Raw genomic sequence first — 20,149 nt, forward strand, 5'->3', positions numbered from 1 at the left:
ACGAGGTAAAATCGACCAAAAAAGAAAGAACGGTGTGAAACCCTAAAACTTTATAAACCTCAGTGTTTTCTTGTAAATTTTTCGAAGGGAAACGAAGAGATCGAAAAAAAAATATAATAAAAATAAAATAATAAAAAAATATCACTTCCATCAAATATATCAAATACATTAAAGAATCCCATCATCCCTATCAATTTTCAGTACAATTATTTTTTCTTCTTTGAATGTTAACTTCGTTTGGCTCACAGTTTCAATAGAATTCTTTTTTTTCTTTGAATGTTAACTTCTTTTGGTTCACATGGTCACCTAGGAAATTTAAATGGAGATATTTTATTGAAGAAAATACCAGCTTTTAGAGGCAAAGTTGTTTGTCCTTTGTCATCATCTGCTCCACATGCGATAAACCCCTTTGATTAATGGAGTCGGATTCATCTCTCCACTCCGTGACTAAATTATTCACTCTAAACTCATCAAAATTCTAAACCCAACAATCCCAATCGAACAAGGATAATGATGGTTTTCAGATTCCGTCTCATGCTCTATGTTCTTTTCGTTACCTTCATCGCTTGCGTACAAGCTCAAAATGTTGATGAAATGGACTCAACAATCAAAACAATGGAGGAATTCTCCGGTTATCCACTTCATGAAATTGACTCCGTCTCTTCCTTCGCGGTGGATTCTGTAAATCTTCAGAAACAGGTGGTGTATCATTCAGTTTCATAATCCAGTCGTTTTCTGCTTCTATTCATCATAGATATTTTACTTATGCCGAACTGAATTCGTAGTAGTAGTAGCAGTAGGAATGATAATCGTTCTTTTCAAGCATCAAATGCACTCCGCATCCCAGCAAACTCCAAATTCGAGTTTTGATGATCAAATGAGTTACTTATATTGTTAAAATTGAAAACAGATCGATGAACTTTCGAGTTTCTCGGATTCACCAGCCCCTTCAGTAACAAGGATCTTGTACAGCGAAAATGATGTACTGGCTAGAAGGTATGTAATCGATTATGATCATTAGAATTACGCCTTAAAAACGATAATCGCCCTATGGAATTGTTCATGATCTTCTTATGAAATTAGTTATAGTTTTGATTGAAAAGGAACATCTTCTATATTCTATAATGAACAATCTATATATTAACAGCAAATGAGTGGTTAATCTTTTGAAGAAACACAAATCTGTTTATAATTATTTGTTTTTACTTGAATCTTTTTTGTCAATTTCCATTTAGGTTCATCAAGAAGTTGATGAAAGAAGCTGGTCTTTCTGTGAGAGAAGATGCTGTTGGCAATATATTTGGTCAGTGGTGAGTTTCTTTGTATGCCTTAAACAATATCTTGTACTACTTTTAACATCATGCTAATTGCTATGTCTCTCTTTATAATATAGAAATATTTTGTACTAAAGTCAACCTCTTAAAGTTGACTTTTGATCTTGTTTGATTCTATACACTACAGGGAAGGGAGTGAACCAGATCTATCTGCTGTTTCAACAGGATCTCACATCGATGCTATTCCATATTCTGGGAAATATGATGGGGTAGTTGGTGTATTGGGTGCCATTGAAGCCATTAATGTACTAAAGAGGTGTTTAAATCTTTTGAGTTTATTGCACTTTTTGTGTTTTTTTTGTCACCTAAAGTCTTGTTTTATCTTGATGTTTGGAATTTACAGATATGGATTTAAGCCTAAAAGGTCTTTAGAAGTAATCATGTTTACCTCAGAAGAGCCTACAAGATATGGCATCAGTTGTTTAGGAAGGTTTGTACTTTTCAGGAAGTTTGATTATAGAACAAAAGATAATTCACCAATTAATTTCTATTTTTCTTATACTTATCTAATTCTTTTTTCAGCCGATTATTAGCTGGAAGTGTCTCACTTGCTACAGCTCTTAAACAGACTGTAGATAATCAGAATATTTCCTTCATGGAAGCTGCAAAATCTGCTGGATATGCAGAAAACAATGACTTTTCCACTGTGTTTTTAGATGATAAAAGATATTCAGCTTTTGTAGAACTTCATATAGAACAAGGACCTATTTTGGAAAATGAAGGAATTTCTATTGGTATTGTGACTGCTATTGCTGCTCCTGCAAGTATTAAAGTTGATTTTGGAGGAAATGGAGGTCATGCTGGAGCTGCTTTAATGCCTCAAAGGTAATAAAATAAATAAATTCTTTATAACTTTTGTTTTTATTATTATTATGACATATTTGAGTCTTATACACAATTTTGGAAAAGAAATGACGCAGGTTTGGCTGCTGCTGAGCTGGCACTAGCTGTGGAAAAACATGTTCTTGAATCTGGATCCATAGACACTGTTGGAACTGTTGGTAATCTTTTTTTTTTCAAAATCACTTTCATTATCATTTATCCTTAAAAGTTAAAATGATGTTTTTGTATTATCTTTGAAGGTATACTGGAGTTGCATCCTGGAGCAATCAACAGCATCCCTAGCAAAGCACACATGGAAATAGGTGCACTTATTATTATTCAAAAACTAATAAGAAACTTAAAGTATTGGTAAAATAAATTTATAATCTGTGTTCAGATACACGAGACATTGATGAAAAGCGAAGAAATAATGTGATTGAAAAAATCCATGAATCTGCTGCGATGATATCGAAAAGGAGAGGTGTTGAGCTTTTAGGGTTTAAAATTGTGAACCAAGATCCACCTGCTCTTTCAAATGAGTTGGTGATTAAAGCAATGGAATCAGCTACTCAAGTCTTGAATTTGAGTAGTAAGAAGATGATTAGTAGAGCTTATCATGATTCACTCTTTATGGCCAGGTATCTCTTTTTAACTTATTCTTTTATATTTTCAATTTTCAAATTTTAGAAAAAAAAAAACAATTATATATTTTGATTGCAGAAAAGCACCCATGGGCATGATATTCATTCCATGTTATAAAGGTACACTCCCTTGTCGATATCTTTATACACTGTGTTTGACATGCATTGGACCAGTGCCAGTTGAAAAAATTGTGGAATTGGTGGTGGTGGATAAAATTTAAAAGAAGGAAGGGTAATATAGGAAATATGGGAATATTGTTGTTATTGTTAGAATTTGAAGTTTTATTATTAATATTGCAGGGTATAGTCATAAACCTGAGGAGTATGCGTCCCCTGGAGATATAGAAAATGGGGTGAAGGTATTGGCACTCACACTTGCCAACTTATCCTCCAACTGATACATATGCTTGGAGTACAACGATGTCGTTTTACTGATTTCTCTTTCTCATCAAAAAATATGGAATGAAGAAAACCATGTGTATAAAACTAAAACAGCTTTTTTTCTTTAATTCCAACTTATTTAGTGCAACCTTAAAATTCCATTATATAATTATTTAACAGGCCAATTTAGGAACACAAGCATATTTACATAAATGGTCTATGTTTAATGGAAATATTATACAAGTGGTCTTATGTGTGCATATTTACACATGGCTCCTGCTTAATGAAATATTGCATAATTGGTCTTTGTGCTATATTAAATTACAAAAATGGTCTCTTTCTAATACCAAATTTAGAGAAATGGTCCCTGTTTTCCACAAAGTTACAAAAACGGTCCCTTCCCAACAGCGAATTTATAGAAATTGTCCATTTGTTTCACAAAGATACAGAAATAATCCCTATGTTTCACAAATTTATAGAATTTGTCCTTGTTTAATAGTAAAATTACAGCAATGGTCCCTTTGCTACACAAATTTACAGAAAAAGGTACTACCTAATAGCAAAATAACATAATGGTCCATATATTTCACAAAATTACAAAATGGTTCCTGATTTCCCTACATGATCCCCGTGTTTCAAAGAAGATTTACAAAAATGGATCCTATACATTTTTATATTACAGAAATGATGTTGAAAATATAAGATTAATAACCCGCGTCCATCCTAATAATTGAATTAACCGAGTAAAACACAAATGTACTTTTTATTACTTTACCAATTTGATCATTTAAATATTTTCCACTACAATTAAACCATTATATTTTCTAATCATTTAAAAAATACTATTTTCTGGTTATATGGTTTTACATGAAAGCAAAATGTATCCTATCGTTTTACGTATCCGTTCATCAAATTATTCGTTTTACAATGATGGCATTTTGATAGCTAAATTGATAAAAGACAACTAAATCATAAAACATTAAAAGTACATTATAAATTATGATGATAACGTCTAATTCTTTTTTTTCTGGAAAAAAACTATTTAATAATTACATAAATTAGTAAATAGCTAAATAAATAAAATTGTGAAATTATAGTATAATAACTAGATTATGACCCCGCGTTTATAAATTATGATGATAACGTCTAATTCTTTTTTTTCTGGAAAAAAACTATTTAATAATTACATAAATTAGTAAATAGCTAAATCAATAAAATTGGAAATTATAGTATAATAACTAGATTATGACCCCGCGTAAAACGCTGAGAACATATAAAAATGTATATGTAAATGTATAAAAAAGTTGGCACTATAAAAAAATAAAGTAACATAAACAGACTTAGCATTACTGCTAACATTTAAATGTTTGAAAAAAAAACAAAGAAACATTTGAATATCTATAATAGTTGAAGGACCTCTTTGTAAACATAACTTTTTGTTTTATTAGTTGGGCAACCTTCCTCGTAATATATGAATACCTTCAATCCCTTTTCACTTGTGACGCGAGAAACAAAAAATATATAACTGAAAATGAGTGAAGACAAGCTTATGCAATATAATCCAACATTTGATAATTATTGTCATTGACTTTTGTTAGTGGTCATAACAAAATAAACTACTATAGGGAATTGTCTCCGCTGAAAACAGAATGAGATTCTTTCATTAGACGGAGTTAAATTCATACAAGGTATATAAGTAGTCTCCATAAAGAATCTATCATATATGATTCAGGCCTCAATGACGTTTCTTCCAAGCCTAACAATCTATAATCTAGTACAATTGCATAGTTTTTTGGTTTGGTCGATATTACAAAGTAATATGACCGGAACACCTATTTTTAGTGTAAGTTTATGGTTGAAAGTTCTAGATGCCTTAAAATCATTCAACACAACTGAAGGGTAAATTGATTCCTCAAAAAAACCTGGTAACTCTATATCATGTAAAGAATTTGAACTCATATGTTTTCCATTCATCTTTAATCAATCCTAAAATGTAGTCATTGGTAGCATCAAATTCTTCATTTGAAGGGACCAAAATAGTTCTATCTTGAAAATATGATTGATCGTCAAGATGATTTTCAAAGGATAGATAAATGATGGATACAATTGAATGAATATGGTCACCTATAGAGCGAACAACAACGTCTTCTGAAAATTCAATTTCAGCTTCACCATCATTAGGGGCCGCCAATATTACCATCGCCAATTTTAACAATCCACTCATCAAATGCTTTTGTCTCATCCAAATCTTAGTTATACAACCAAAATAAATCTCATGTTTACGGTTAAACGTAAAACTGTACATCACGTCGTAATTTAGACGAATATGATGCATGCACAGTATTCGAACAATTGTCTCTTTGTATTGCTAGAAGAATTTGTCTAAATCCATCTCCATATAAAATGATCTTTCCTCCAAACGATTCTTAAAGATAAATACCTACAGAGCAATGATATCCTCTTTGTTGACCATATTTGATGTATAAACTTCATTATCGTTAAAATGTTTGTCAGAGTTCACTAATACTTTTGTATTGGCACGCGATATCCCTCTAGACAATGCCACATAAAGTTGGCCATGCGTGAAACCGATTATGGGATATAAATACCTACATCTGGAATTGTTTCTCCGTAAGATTTATTGATTGCCATCGCGAAACATAATTTGATTAGAAATTGTTTTCTTATCAGCTTGAATGGTAACATGTCATCTTCATGCGAACATAGAGGAAACCTTGGACCAAATCTCTAGATAGTTTATTTTGACTATTAGCGATGCAACGATACCAAATAGTTTCTTTTGATGATAAGTTTTAGACGACTATTTAGGGGCTTAAGGTTTACAGGGAGTGTGTGTTGCAATAAATATTAGCAAATTGGTTAAAAATGAGACTTATTTATGAATGCAAATTTTCATATGTTCTTAGCAGGAACATGTTATACTTTAAAGAACACGTAATATATTGTTCTTGTATCATCTCTTATTCATATATAAGTATACATTAATCCTAAAAAAAATAGTTATTTGTCAAAATATCTTTTTAAAAACTAAAATAATATGTGAAATTTATTTTAAAACGGGTAGATGCTAACACTCCTTTTCGTAATATGATTTTCATATATGAAAAACATAAACCATGATTACTTTTATAATTTGAAAAATTAAAACATGATTACTTTTATATATCTGACAAAATTTTCGTATAACAAAACTTTAGAACATAATTAATCGTTTAAAGATAATAATGAAATATTGAAATAAAGAATCAATTAATTGGTTGCTATCTTATTTTTATTTTTATAAGGTGATAATCTCGTTATGTCTTATTTAAAACTTATATTATAATATAACTTTTATATATATATATATATATATATATATATATATATGATAAATACAAAATAAATTAATATATTGTTATCATTCTATTTTTTTTTTTTTGCAAATTTCAATACTAAAAACAAATTTTTCCTAGAAAATTGTCATATTAAGGACCTACTAATTAACATTTAAATTTATATATTACATAAATGGTTCACATGTGAACAAAAGTACACAAATGGTCCATATTTGAAATATTTTTCTTACATAAATGGTCTATTACGCGAAAGAAAATGAAAATGTATTTTTCATTAATAAAATCTTTTCAAAAAAATCCTATTAGTTAGCTCTAATGTAGAAAAAAAATATTTTTTTTCTAGATTAGCCAAAAAGAATACGAAAAAGTCATTTTTTGAAACTACGATGCTACTAATGAACTTTTTTGCAAAGTTTAATGCTATTAATGATTTTTTTTCCAGAAAACAATCGTTTAAATGAGCTTCAATATACAAAAAATATAACTTTTCATGCCAACTAAAAATAATCCAAAAAAGTCATTTTTTAAGAGTATGATGCTATATATGAACCTTTTTTTTTAAGTTTAATATTAAAAGCAATTTTTTTTTTCCAAAAAAGGTCCTAATATAAGGTTAAAAGAACATATTGTAAAATATTTATCGATCTACATGAGCAAGAATTAAACGTTTCCATCAATACCCAATAAGGTATATAAATCATGCCTCCTTCTGTAATGAATTCCAACGCCCCCACAATGTGGAATCCCCTCAGTCGCAGCATTCCATAACTCAAACCACATCCGATAATCAATATGAAGAGAAGCTGCAATAAAAAATAATAATTGTCACCATCTTATACAAATATTAGAGATTATTGGGGCTTTAGATAGTGTAATAACTTGCAATTAAATATAATTTTCAAATAAAACTTAGTATGAGAAACTAACCAATGTGATCAAGGGTCAAAGAAGGCATTATAACTAAAACATAAACAAAGAACTATTAGGGATGAAACATGAAACTTTAAGGAGAAACATACAAATTTAAACCGTGAAGGATAACAAAAATCGACAAGTATATTTTTTAAGTAATTTAAACCAATATATTTTTAAAGTAATTTAAACCGGGGCACAAGATTATCCCAATATTGTTCTCTTAAGAATTTCATCGAACAGGTAGTAAACAGGTAGACCAAACAAAATTTCCAAATATCCAAATCAAGGTCTCAAATCCTAACACATAAAAAAAAAAAAAAAACAAATTTGTGATTTTAACAACCAAAAGCAAAGGATATGACATACATTGTGTATGAGTCTATCGTTTATAATTTGATTGCTCAACTTATTGAACAATTCGTCAAAAGTATGAAAAAATGGGGAATCTCATAGAAAGAACCGATTCAAATTTCTAAATAACACAACTGTGACAATTAATTTTCAAACCACAAAATTTGACACCCTCATAACATAAAAATCAAAATATATTTTACTTACGTTCACAAGAACCCAGATGAATTCGACCATTTCTGTTGTTTGTTAACTCCAATTTCGACCTATAATAAATCTAAAAAAATCAAGCAACTTGAGTAACAATCATTTTAATGTTGTCACAACTTTAGCATAAATATCGATAAATAGTACAAATATTAGTTATCAAGAAATAAGCATATATGAGATGACTAAAAAGTTGTCAAATGGAATTTGAGTTACTTGTTTTCTTACCTTTATCTGATGTATTTATAATTCCAGTCGTTCGACTATAAATCTAAATCATTAAGTAAAAATTAAAACAACATGTTTTCCTCCATTTTCTTCTCCACTACAAAACTTATGTTAGATATATTATGTAAAGAATTGAGGGAGACGGGATATTTTTGTATTTTATTTTTTGAGAGATTTAATTGTCATTAATAGAATTCCTAATTTAATTCATTTTATTTTTGGTGATATTTAATTGTCATTAATAGAATTCCTAATTTAATTCATTTTATTTATGGTGAAATTTAAGTGTTATTAATGAAATTCTAATTTAAAAAGTAATATACGTTTTATAAAATCTATTGACAAAAATAAATGGGTTGACAAAGATGATGTCATCAAATAATTTAAAGATGGAAAATATATAATTGAAATACAATCAATGGTCCTGATTTCTTTAGTTTAGAATTAAAAGTTCTCTTTTAATAATATTTAGGTATTAGAGATGGTTCCTACCTGCTCAAGAAACCACATCCATCCGATCAATGGCCAGATTAAATCCTACCCGTTACATATTTTACGGTTACATATGGATCTCAATGGATAATAACTATCCAAAATTCAGCTACAATATTTAGCTGAATTTCGTTATACAATTCCAAATAGCGACTAAGGTGCTATGGGTGATTGTGTTTGTTTGTGAAGGTGTTCAAATGGTGTCCAATTTTCTTTTGACAAGTTTACATTCCAAAAAAGTACCTTGTAATTTCATGATTTCCATGAAATTACTTTTCCATTTGCCCATTCTCTATTTATCATCACAAACAATAAAGATTGAAAAACTAACCATCACAGACATTATTTCAAGTTGTATGAAATATATAAACAAAAGTACATTGCAATTTCATGAATTAAAAACCAAAGCACATTGATATATATTACTTCAAGTTAAATGCAAAAATAAATAAAATAGCAACATACTTTAATCACTTAAAAAAAGTACATTGCTATTTCATGCCTTATTCAAGTGAACATGCACAGAAAAAGAAATAGCAGCAGCATAGTCTTGAGTGTATTTCATTATAAACTGTTTCAAGTAACATAATAACTCATTCTTCACAATAATACAACATAAAAATCTCAATATCAATAATCATAACGATAGCAAAAAGCCAAAAACAAGTTTATTACTAACTTACCAAGAGTTTTGACTTTTTGTGTCATTGTTTGACCACATTTCCAACATACCATTCATAAGTCCCAACAAGCCCATCACGTAAAGAAATCTTGGGTTCCCAACCCATCTTCGCAATCGTAGAACAATCCATAAGCTTCCTTGGAGTCCCATCAGGTTTAGATTTATCCCAAACAATCTCCCCTTCAAATCCCACAACCTCTTTCACCATTTCTGCAAGTTCCTTAATTGAAACCTCCTTCCCACTTCCCACATTCACATGCCCTAAATCCGAATAATTCTCCAACAGAAACACCACTGAATCCGCCAAATCATCAACATGTAAAAACTCACGTAACGCCGCCCCACTCCCCCACACCACCACCTCCTTCCCTCCCGCCACCTTCGCCTCATGAAACCTCCTCATCAACGCCGGCAACACATGGGAGTTTTCCGGGTGGAAGTTATCATTCGGACCATATAAGTTTGTAGGCATGGCGGAGATCGCGTCCCAGTTGTGTTGAATCCTATACGCTTGACACATCTTGATTCCGGCGATTTTGGCTACGGCGTACCATTCGTTGGTGGGTTCTAGAGGTCCGGTGAGAAGAGAAGATTCTGGGATGGGTTGGGGAGCGTGTTTAGGGTAGATGCAGGAAGAACCTAAGAAGAGGAGTTTTTTGGTACCATAACGATAGGCGGAGTCGATTACGTTTGTTTGGATTTGGAGGTTGATGGTGATGAAATCGGCGGGGTAGGTGCTGTTGGCGTGGATTCCACCGACTTTGGCGGCTGCGAGGATCACGTATTGAGGTTTTTCGAGAGAGAAGAAGGTTTTGACTGCGGATTGGTTGGTGAGATCTAGTTCGGTGTGTGACCGGAGGATGAGATTGTTGTAGCCGACGGCTCTCAGGCGGCGTACGATTGCAGATCCGACTAGGCCGCGGTGGCCGGCGACGAAGATTTTGCCGGATTTGTCAAGTTTTGAGGTAACTGAGACAAAACAATCGAGTGTTAGAAGTATAGATTAAGTTATAAGTATGTAAACAGAGAGAGAAAACAGGAGATTTACCAGCATCAATGGCTGTCATGTTGCGATAATCAGGAAGGGAGAGGCAACTTGTTGATCAAATAGCTAATGATCTCCTGTTTCGATTCAGTTCAAACAGCATTTAGTAACTGATTGAACTGAAAATAATCGAAAAAAGTGAAACCGGATTGCAGTTCCCGTTTTCAATTTCCATCTAAGCTGATTTACACTGCTACATGCTAATTTTTAACCGATTGGATCATAAATGTTACTGATTTCATCAATTGAGAAATGAAGTAAACGATCAAATGATCTCGAACCAAAATCAAAGGATTCGAATTGCAATTTGCGAATATTAAAATGTGATTAGGGCAAATTAACGATAAGAAGATTAGAGGTATAAACAACTATGGACAGATCGTAATAGCGACATACCGGAGAAAGAGAATGGCCGGAGAAAGACACAAGCTTTGACCGTTGGTAGAGTAGATCGTCGACGAAAGTGTCAAGAGAGTGAGATTTGATCTCTGGGCATGGAGGAACTGAAGATTTATTCTGCGGCGGTGGTTTGGGGTTAATTTACGTTTTTACCCCTCTTCTTTGAACACTTTCATGAAATTTTTATAACGTTGTATTTTCAAGAGAAAATTGCAAAAATAGTCCTTATGTTTGTGGTTTGTGAAGTGCTTTCGATCAAAAGAAAAAGAAAAAAAACGATTGGATTTTTTTGGTCCCTGAAAATTTTTAGTAAAAAAATTGCCAAACTTAAAATCACTAATCTACCTTTAAATAATTATTTCTTTAATTTTCTTTCCAATTAATTTCTCTTTTTAATATTACTCTACTGATTTTAGATTTAAAATTATTATTAGTTCAAGTTGGCACCAACCAAAAAATAAATATTATAATTCAAAAACCAAAATTTTAGTCCTTTGTCTCTTTCAATTGAGTTAGTCACGACATAGTATGAATTATGAAAACAATTAATCAAAAAGATAATTCAACCTGTAATTAATTAAAGGAACTTAAAATCGATCAACAAAAATGTAATACATAAAGAATTGATATATAAAAAAAAAACTAAAATTAGATCTCGGTAACAGAGTTACAAACGATGGTGGTTATGGTATACGATGATGATGACAAATGAGAGGGATGATGGGAAAACAAAAAGAGATGGAGGGTGGTTTTCTCCAACGAATAGATAGGTTGTTGATGGTGAAACGGTAACAAAAAACAGGTCGTGAAGTAGAGAGTGAACACTAGTGAATGTGTCAGATGTGATTGGATCTATTGTAAACAAGGTTAAAAGAGAAAAGTGGTCGATAAAGATTGCAGTTGTCAGATCGATTGAATCTCTAGTATTTGAGAAAGAAAAGTTTTTGTACAATAAATAAAGATAGAAAAGACTACATTGGGTTTAAGGGATAAGGGTTGGGATAGGGTGTAAACCTCATTTTATTTAATAATAATAAAATCTTTCAAAAATATGTATAAAAGTATTAAAATAAATAATAGACAATAATAAAAAAAATAAGGTATATAATAGTTTTTTAAAAGTTTGTTGAAGACCAAAACATCAAAAAAAAATCTAATTTTAAACTATTGGCGCAAGTCAAAAACATTTTACACGATAACCACCAAAAATCACAAATCGTAGGGACTATTGTTGCAATTTTCTTTATCAATTTCATCGGAACACTAAAAACATAAATTCATAACATACATGTTTATATCGAGTCTTAAAAAGAAAAATATGTAAGAATGGTCATGCTGATATCAATTTTTAGTGTTTCTGTAACACCTGCGATTTTTAGTGTTTCTGTAACACCTGCAGATTCGGGCTAGTCAATTAAGATATAATAAGCGTTAAAAATGACTTTTTGATAAAATATTATTTAGGATAAACAATCTTAACCAAATTTACAGTATATGTGATAGATTTTGTACATATAAAGAAATCTGAAATCGACTTCGTATTAAGAAGTTATGCTTCTTCGAAATTTCGCAATGAAACTGACATGACTTTGATTATCGTAAATAGTGAATCGGAGATAGATCGCTTAATGGACTAAGTAATCTAAACGAAACTCATAGTAGTCATAAATCCGAGAGCGTGCATATAAAGAACGTCTAAATCTGACTTCATGAGAGGAAGTTGTGATTTTTAGAAGTTTCAGCATAGCAGTATGCGACACAGAAACCGAAACTAAAATCGGTCGATTGTTAGGAAAAACAATATAAACGAGAATCGAAAATCTTGTTAATAGCCCGTCAATATAAAGACAGTCGAGAGCGGACGTCGGACGAGAGAGTTACGAATTTTTAACGGACTTTAACAGTCTAAGCCTGTTAAAAATATAACTTTAAAAATAAAGTAAAAAATAGCCGACATAGTATAAATGAAAGTTGTAGATCTCGTCGATAGCTACGTGTGGATATAAAACGCGTCGAAAACAAAGCTCGTATGAAAAAATATGAATTTTTAAAGAAAATATAATTTCTTGTGCGCACTCGCACGCAACGACAACATCCATGGTGCACATATGACAAGCCACGAGATTGCGACATGTGTAACATAACGATTGGAGCCATGTCACCCAGTTCGACCATTTGCGCGGCGTGCACTGACCATTTGCACGACGTGCGCTCAGGTTTTGGCTATAAATACCATGCAGTGTCTTATTCGAATTTCACACCTTCCTTACGTTTCTTTCTCGAGTTCTCCCTGCTTTAGCTCTAGATTTCCTTTAGTTTTAGTCTTCGGCGAAACCCTGAGATCCCTAGAAGCCCTGTGGTGTTATATGACCAGTGAATAGAAGCTCCCGAATCAGAGTTATGCCCGCATAATTATCGGTTTTCCGTTAAAAACTCTTTAAGTTAAGTTACACTTATTTTATTTAAGTGTAAGATTTAATTATAGTCATAGTCATTATTATAAACCTATAATTAAGATTTATCAGTAATTACAAAGTCATTATACTGGTTGATCTACTTACGGGGATGATGTGTAACGACCCAAATTTTCAAATAAAATTTTCATTTTTAAATTATCAAAACATTTCCAATAAACCACAAATCTCAAGAATAATTGTTTTCCAATTTTATAACATTAACAATTTTATTTCAAATATCAGAGTGTCATATGAAACGCCCGAGAGAGTGCATGTCGCGTCATCAAGCCTTGCCCTTGCCCTTATGCTCAGAAGTACCTAAAACAAACCAACAAACTGTAAGCTAATGCTTAGTGAGTTCCCCAGAGCACACCCCACATAATCACATAATCCATATTAGCTATAAAAGCTACATAAACCATATAAGCCATGCATAAAACAAATAACGATGCCATGGAAACCCTCCAAGATCTTATACCTAATGCCACTGGAACCCCCACGTGGTCTTAACTACCTGCCATGGGAACCCCCACATGGTCTTCCTGCCATGGGAACCCCTACATGGTCTTCACCAACTAAGAAATATCATACAAACTAAACATACACATATACTAAGATGTCATGGAAACCATCCAAGGTCTTACACCAAATGTCATGGGAACCCCACATGGTCTCAATTTATTGTCACGGGAACTCCTAAGGGTCTTTCATGCAAATGTCATACCCACATAAAGCATCATCAATCAATAATCCACATATCATAAAATGGGTCGGCCTTGGTGCCTTAGAAGTTAGACCCATTGGTATGGTGAGAAGACTCACCTCTCAAAAATGTTGAACTGATAAGATAAGATCAGATAAGTCCCAACATGTAGCTCCAACTCAACTGCCTACAATCATTATGTGACTAGCTTGTCAAAATCCTGAAATACCAGAAATACCCTTAAGGTCAAACTTGACCAACCATGGTCAAAATCAAGGTCAACAGTCCATGTTGACCCAACTCGTTGAGTGCATCTAGCCAGTGTTGCAAAACTCGTCCTACTCGGCCGATTACTCGGAATTGGCCCTCCAACGAGGCAAGTAATGTCAACTCGACCAAGAAACTCGGATTTAGTCAAAATCGGCCAAAAATCGGTCAAAAATCGGACAAACTCGGTCAAACTCGGGCCTACTCGGTCTTACTCGGGCCTACTCGGTCAAACTTGGGCAACTCGGTCAAACTCGGTCAAAGGGTCAAAATTGTCATAAAAAGAGAAAAAAATCAAGAATTTCAAGATTAATATGTATAATGCACTCAATGATTTATTATTTAACACAAACATGTGATTATTACTACATATATTGAAACAACCCAAACTACGACCCAAATTTTTTTGTTAAAATAATACTAAAGATATCAACCATCATAATATATCATGAAATCGTACGTCGTAAATCCCCAAAAAGTTATAATAGATGTGTCATGTCAAAAGAGTTGTATCAACATAACATAGTATCTGAAATAAACTCCCAGGACAAAAGCTGAAACTGTGGTGTGTGCAATACCATCATCCCAGGCTCTTCCTAGCGGAAGTACCTTAAACCAAAACAGAAACTGTAAGCACAAAGCTTAGTGAGCTCCCCTAAACTGCCACATACCATACAATAGCATATAAAGCACATACGAGCCTTGCCCACTACATCGGACCGAAGTCTGGAACTAACCAGGGCCTTGCCCTCTGCATCGGACCGAAGTCCGGAAACTGCATCAGACCGAAGTCCGGAACTAACCAGGGCCTTGCCCTCTGCATCAGACCAAAGTCCGGAAACTAAATGAACATAGCATAACACAATCATAACTACTAGCATAAATACATATACTGCATACTGCATCGGACCGGCGTCCGGAACACATATGTAACATCCGGATTTCCAGGTACATTATTTATTCATTTATTTTGGAGATTTTGGAGGGAATCGGCGAGTTGATGCTTAGACTCGCCGAGTAGAGTCGCGAATTCCATCCGGGTTAATGACCGGACTCGGCGAGTCTACTAGTGGACTCGGCGAGTCCGCGTTGTTTAATGAAACCCTAATCCCCGGGGTTTGAGGCCTATTTAAAGGGGCTTATAGCCACCAATTGCGGCTACCAGACCCCAAGTGAAACCCTAAGCGATCTAGAGAGTTTGTGAGAAAGGAGATGCCATTTTTGATCCTTGTGTGGGTGTTTTTGCAAGAAGAAGGTGACCAAGGCAAGAGGGAGCTGAAGAGGGCGCTATTATGTGGATTTCAGATCCAAAGAACTTCACTTTGAGGTATATATTCGATCCTTCTTCATTTTTGGGTGTTAATCCTTGAGGGTTAGGATTTCTAGCCCATTTAGAGTGTGAATGATGGTGCAATTGGTCCCTTCTTGTGTTGAAGCTTCGGATCTGGATCCAAAGAGGTCCAGAGACCTTAACTCCCTGATCTTTATGGGATGACATTGGGTAATATGAGCTTAGGGTGACATATTGAGGCCATTTCTTCAAATAGAGCCATTGGATCTTTGCATGGGCATCAAGATCCAGACTTTACGTGTTTATATTGCTAAAGGAGGCCAGATCTATGGGTTAGAGGAACGGATCTGAGCTCAGGAGGTCATTTGAGCTTGAGCATGGCATGAACTCGCCGAGTCCCAAGAACAGACTCGACGAGTTGGGCTAGGGTTTCCCATAGTTCACTCAGTGAGTAACTTGCCGAGTTGGGGGAATGACTCGGTGAGTCAGAGGGAAATAGAGGACTGGAGTTCAAGGTGGAACTCGCTGAGTTGAGTCGGGGTGGCCCCGCGATGCATGCCAGGTGTAACCCGTCGAGCAGGGGAAAGACTCGACGTGTCATGCGAGACTAGAGGGATAGTGGGCACGTGTAGACTCACCAAGTCACCCAAGTGCACTCGGCGAGTCGGGTCAAAGTTTGACCGTTGACTTTGAGGGTTTGGTCAACAATGGGGTCTTTGAGGGGTAAAATGGTCTTTTACCCTTCTGAGGATGCCAAGTGAGGGTTGCGTCTAGTCTCGAGAGTTATATTTATAAGTAATTACCTTATGTGATTAGGCGGAGGCTAGACCATATTTCTACCGAGTCAGAGATTTATCGAGACATCTGAGGCAAGTCTTCTCACTCTACTTTACCTAGAGTGGTAACAGAGTTATGTGACAGAGTTATTGTATGATATCTATGCAATGTGTGGCATTGCATTATTTCTATGTGATTTATGTTGTGTGTACATCAGAGTTAGGACCGAAAGGTCCACAGAGCCAGGACTAGAGGGTCCACAAAGTTAGGTTTAGAGTTATGTGCCAGTGTATTTGTTTGTTAATTATTTATGTGTTATTGTGATATGTGATATGCATGATTTAGAGTTTCCAGAGTTAGGACCAGTGGGTCCATAGAGTTAGGGCTAGAGGGCCCACAGAGAGAGTTGGGACTGGAGGGTCCCATTGAGACACACTGACCAGAGGGTCAGTAGAGTTATAGCCTTGAGTAGCTAATATATGTTAGAGTGGTATTTTGGGGAACTCACTAAGCTTCGTGCTTACAGTATTTAGTGTTATGTGTTTTAGGTTTTCTCAGGATCACGGGACGACACCGACTCGATTGTACACACCAGAAGAAATGTTGATTTTGAGGATCCTGGTCTATTAATTGATTGAACAAAAGAGTCATGTATTGTAATTTAAACAAAAAGATAGATTTTTATGAAAAGTGTTAAAGAGATAAATGATTTTAAACGAAAAATTTGTTTTAAAAATTTCGGTGTTACAACATAACACAAAGATATGCTTGAATCACAAAGACATCAAGCACACTGAACTTCTGCATCGGACCGAAGTCCGGAACTACTGCTATCTAAACGGGCCGACATTGTGGCCGTAGACCCGTTCCTACTGGAAGGAAACTCACCTTGTAATGCTGGCTGCTGAGATGCTAACTCTAAAAATGGCTGACCGCTGCTCCGGAACTGTCCGGCTACAAATCCCAAAATCACTAGATTAGTTACTTGCATATACCCTCACGGTAAGATGACTATTTTTCCCCTAGTCAAAGTCGACTTCCAGTTGACCGGACTCGCCGAGGCAGGGCGCAGACTCGCCGAGTCCCTCCTTTACTAAATCTGACTTTAACTCACCGAGCCCCTTTCCCACTCACTGACTCACCCTGAACTCACAGGTCGAAGAAAAACGGGGACTCACGACTCGAATCGTCGAATCTGAAGAACAACTCGCCGATTCCAGTCGTTCAGATTCCAAACAATCGAATTCTAAACCATTCCAGAGCATCTAACTTGTAGATCTGAGCCCCTAGAACCATCTGAACACGTAAAGTTGCTAACTTTACGTGTAACTAAGAAGGAAACGAAGCTATTTCACTCATACCCTACTTTTCTCGGGAAAACTCATCCGACTCGCCGAGTTGTATGAACAACTCGTCAAATCTAAGGCAATCTTCATCGGACTCGCCGAGTTGCTCATCCAACTCGTTGAGTCCACGACTATCTTCATATGACTCGCCGAGTCCATTCAGTCTCTTTTTCCATACAGACCTGATTTGAGCCATGCAGCGGCTCCAAATCACATATCCAAGCTTCTAGGGCATGTTTATCACGTAAAGTTGCAAACTTTACGTGCATGCATGGCTTTAAAGGCTTCAAATGCCAACCCTAGGCTCTTAATGGGGTTCTAAGCTCAAGAGGGACCTCAATTACGACCATAACTAAAACTTTACTCTTCTAGAATGCAATGAGAGTCCAGATCTGATGTTTCCATAAAAAGGGAAGTCCATATCTCAAGTTTGAACCATAAGGGGCTCCAAAGAGGGCATAACAAGCATAAAAGAGGTTATAATGGGGGAATGCACAAGGTCATCACTTCATTGCCTGGATGAAAAACAGATGTAAGCTAACTTCTGGATCTTCCTTCCCTTCTAAGGACCTTCTTTCCTTCGAGAGAGAAGAAGGTTTTGACTGCGGATTGGTTGGTGAGATCTAGTTCGGTGTGTGACCGGAGGATGAGATTGTTGTAGCCGACGGTTCTCAGGCGGCGTACGATTGCAGATCCGACTAGGCCGCGGTGGCCGGCGACGAAGATTTTGCCGGATTTGTCAAGTTTTGAGGTAAGTGAGACAAAACAATCGAGTGTTAGAAGTATAGATTAAGTTATAAGTATGTAAACAGAGAGAGAAAACAGGAGATTTACCAGCATCAATGGCTGTCATGTTGCGATAATCAGGAAGGGAGAGGCAACTTGTTGATCAAATAGCTAATGATCTCCTGTTTCGATTCAGTTCAAACAGCATTTAGTAACTGATTGAACTGAAAATAATCGAAAAAAGTGAAACCGGATTGCAGTTCCCGTTTTCAATTTCCATCTAAGCTGATTTACACTGCTACATGCTAATTTTTAACCGATTGGATCATAAATGTTACTGATTTCATCAATTGAGAAATGAAGTAAACGATCAAATGATCTCGAACCAAAATCAAAGGATTCGAATTGCAATTTGCGAATATTAAAATGTGATTAGGGCAAATTAACGATAAGAAGATTAGAGGTATAAACAACTATGGACAGATCGTAATAGCGACATACCGGAGAAAGAGAATGGCCGGAGAAAGACACAAGCTTTGACCGTTGGTAGAGTAGATCGTCGACGAAAGTGTCAAGAGAGTGAGATTTGATCTCTGGGCATGGAGGAACTGAAGATTTATTCTACGGCGGTGGTTTGGGGTTAATTTACGTTTTTACCCCTCTTCTTTGAACACTTTCATGAAATTTTTATAACGTTGTATTTTCAAGAGAAAATTGCAAAAATAGTCCTTATGTTTGTGGTTTGTGAAGTGCTTTCAATCAAAAGAAAAAGAAAAAAAACGATTGGATTTTTTTGGTCCCTGAAAATTTTTAGTAAAAAAATTGCCAAACTTAAAATCACTAATCTACCTTTAAATAATTATTTCTTTAATTTTCTTTCCAATTAATTTCTCTTTTTAATATTACTCTACTGATTTTAGATTTAAAATTATTATTAGTTCAAGTTGGCACCAACCAAAAAATAAATATTATAATTCAAAAACCAAAATTTTAGTCCTTTGTCTCTTTCAATTGAGTTAGTCACGACATAGTATGAATTATGAAAACAATTAATCAAAAAGATAATTCAACCTGTAATTAATTAAAGGAACTTAAAATCGATCAACAAAAATGTAATACATAAAGAATTGATATAAAAAAAAAACTAAAATTAGATCTCGGTAACAGAGTTACAAACGATGGTGGTTATGGTATACGATGATGATGACAAATGAGAGGGATGATGGGAAAACAAAAAGAGATGGAGGGTGGTTTTCTCCAACGAATAGATAGGTTGTTGATGGTGAAACGGTAACAAAAAACAGGTCGTGAAGTAGAGAGTGAACACTAGTGAATGTGTCAGATGTGATTGGATCTATTGTAAACAAGGTTAAAAGAGAAAAGTGGTCGATAAAGATTGCAGTTGTCAGATCGATTGAATCTCTAGTATTTGAGAAAGAAAAGTTTTTGTACAATAAATAAAGATAGAAAAGACTACATTGGGTTTAAGGGATAAGGGTTGGGATAGGGTGTAAACCTCATTTTATTTAATAATAATAAAATCTTTCAAAAATATGTATAAAAGTATTAAAATAAATAATAGACAATAATAAAAAAAATAAGGTATATAATAGTTTTTTAAAAGTTTGTTGAAGACCAAAACATCAAAAAAAAATCTAATTTTAAACTATTGGCGCAAGTCAAAAACATTTTACACGATAACCACCAAAAATCACAAATCGTAGGGA

The 20,149-nt window shown here is 34.4% G+C and overlaps 2 protein-coding genes across 2 annotated transcripts; one reads left to right on the forward strand and one right to left on the reverse strand.

The window, feature by feature from the left end:
- Window positions 1–303: 303 nt before the first annotated feature.
- On the forward strand, window positions 304–3,326 carry UAH (ureidoglycolate amidohydrolase). The gene is made up of 11 exons (XM_079001346.1): window positions 304–699; window positions 911–996; window positions 1,236–1,310; window positions 1,462–1,590; window positions 1,678–1,764; window positions 1,857–2,159; window positions 2,244–2,335; window positions 2,417–2,479; window positions 2,554–2,794; window positions 2,877–2,917; window positions 3,098–3,326. The coding sequence occupies exons 1-11, from the start codon at window positions 511–513 to the stop codon at window positions 3,193–3,195; spliced, it is 1,404 nt and encodes a 467-aa protein (XP_078857472.1). The 5' UTR covers window positions 304–510; the 3' UTR covers window positions 3,196–3,326.
- Window positions 3,327–9,264: 5,938 nt separating this feature from the next.
- Window positions 9,265–11,010, reverse strand: LOC145053323 (putative GDP-L-fucose synthase 2). Its single transcript, XM_079001347.1, has 3 exons — window positions 10,854–11,010; window positions 10,461–10,534; window positions 9,265–10,381 (listed from the first exon to the last, which is right to left on the reverse strand). The coding sequence occupies exons 2-3, from the start codon at window positions 10,477–10,479 to the stop codon at window positions 9,435–9,437; spliced, it is 966 nt and encodes a 321-aa protein (XP_078857473.1). The 5' UTR covers window positions 10,480–10,534; window positions 10,854–11,010; the 3' UTR covers window positions 9,265–9,434.
- Window positions 11,011–20,149: the final 9,139 nt, after the last annotated feature.

The sequence above is a fragment of the Lactuca serriola genome, chromosome 5 (assembly GCF_051521515.1).
Source record: "Lactuca serriola cultivar US96UC23 chromosome 5, Lser_US96UC23_V15, whole genome shotgun sequence".
NCBI lineage: Eukaryota > Viridiplantae > Streptophyta > Magnoliopsida > Asterales > Asteraceae > Lactuca > Lactuca serriola.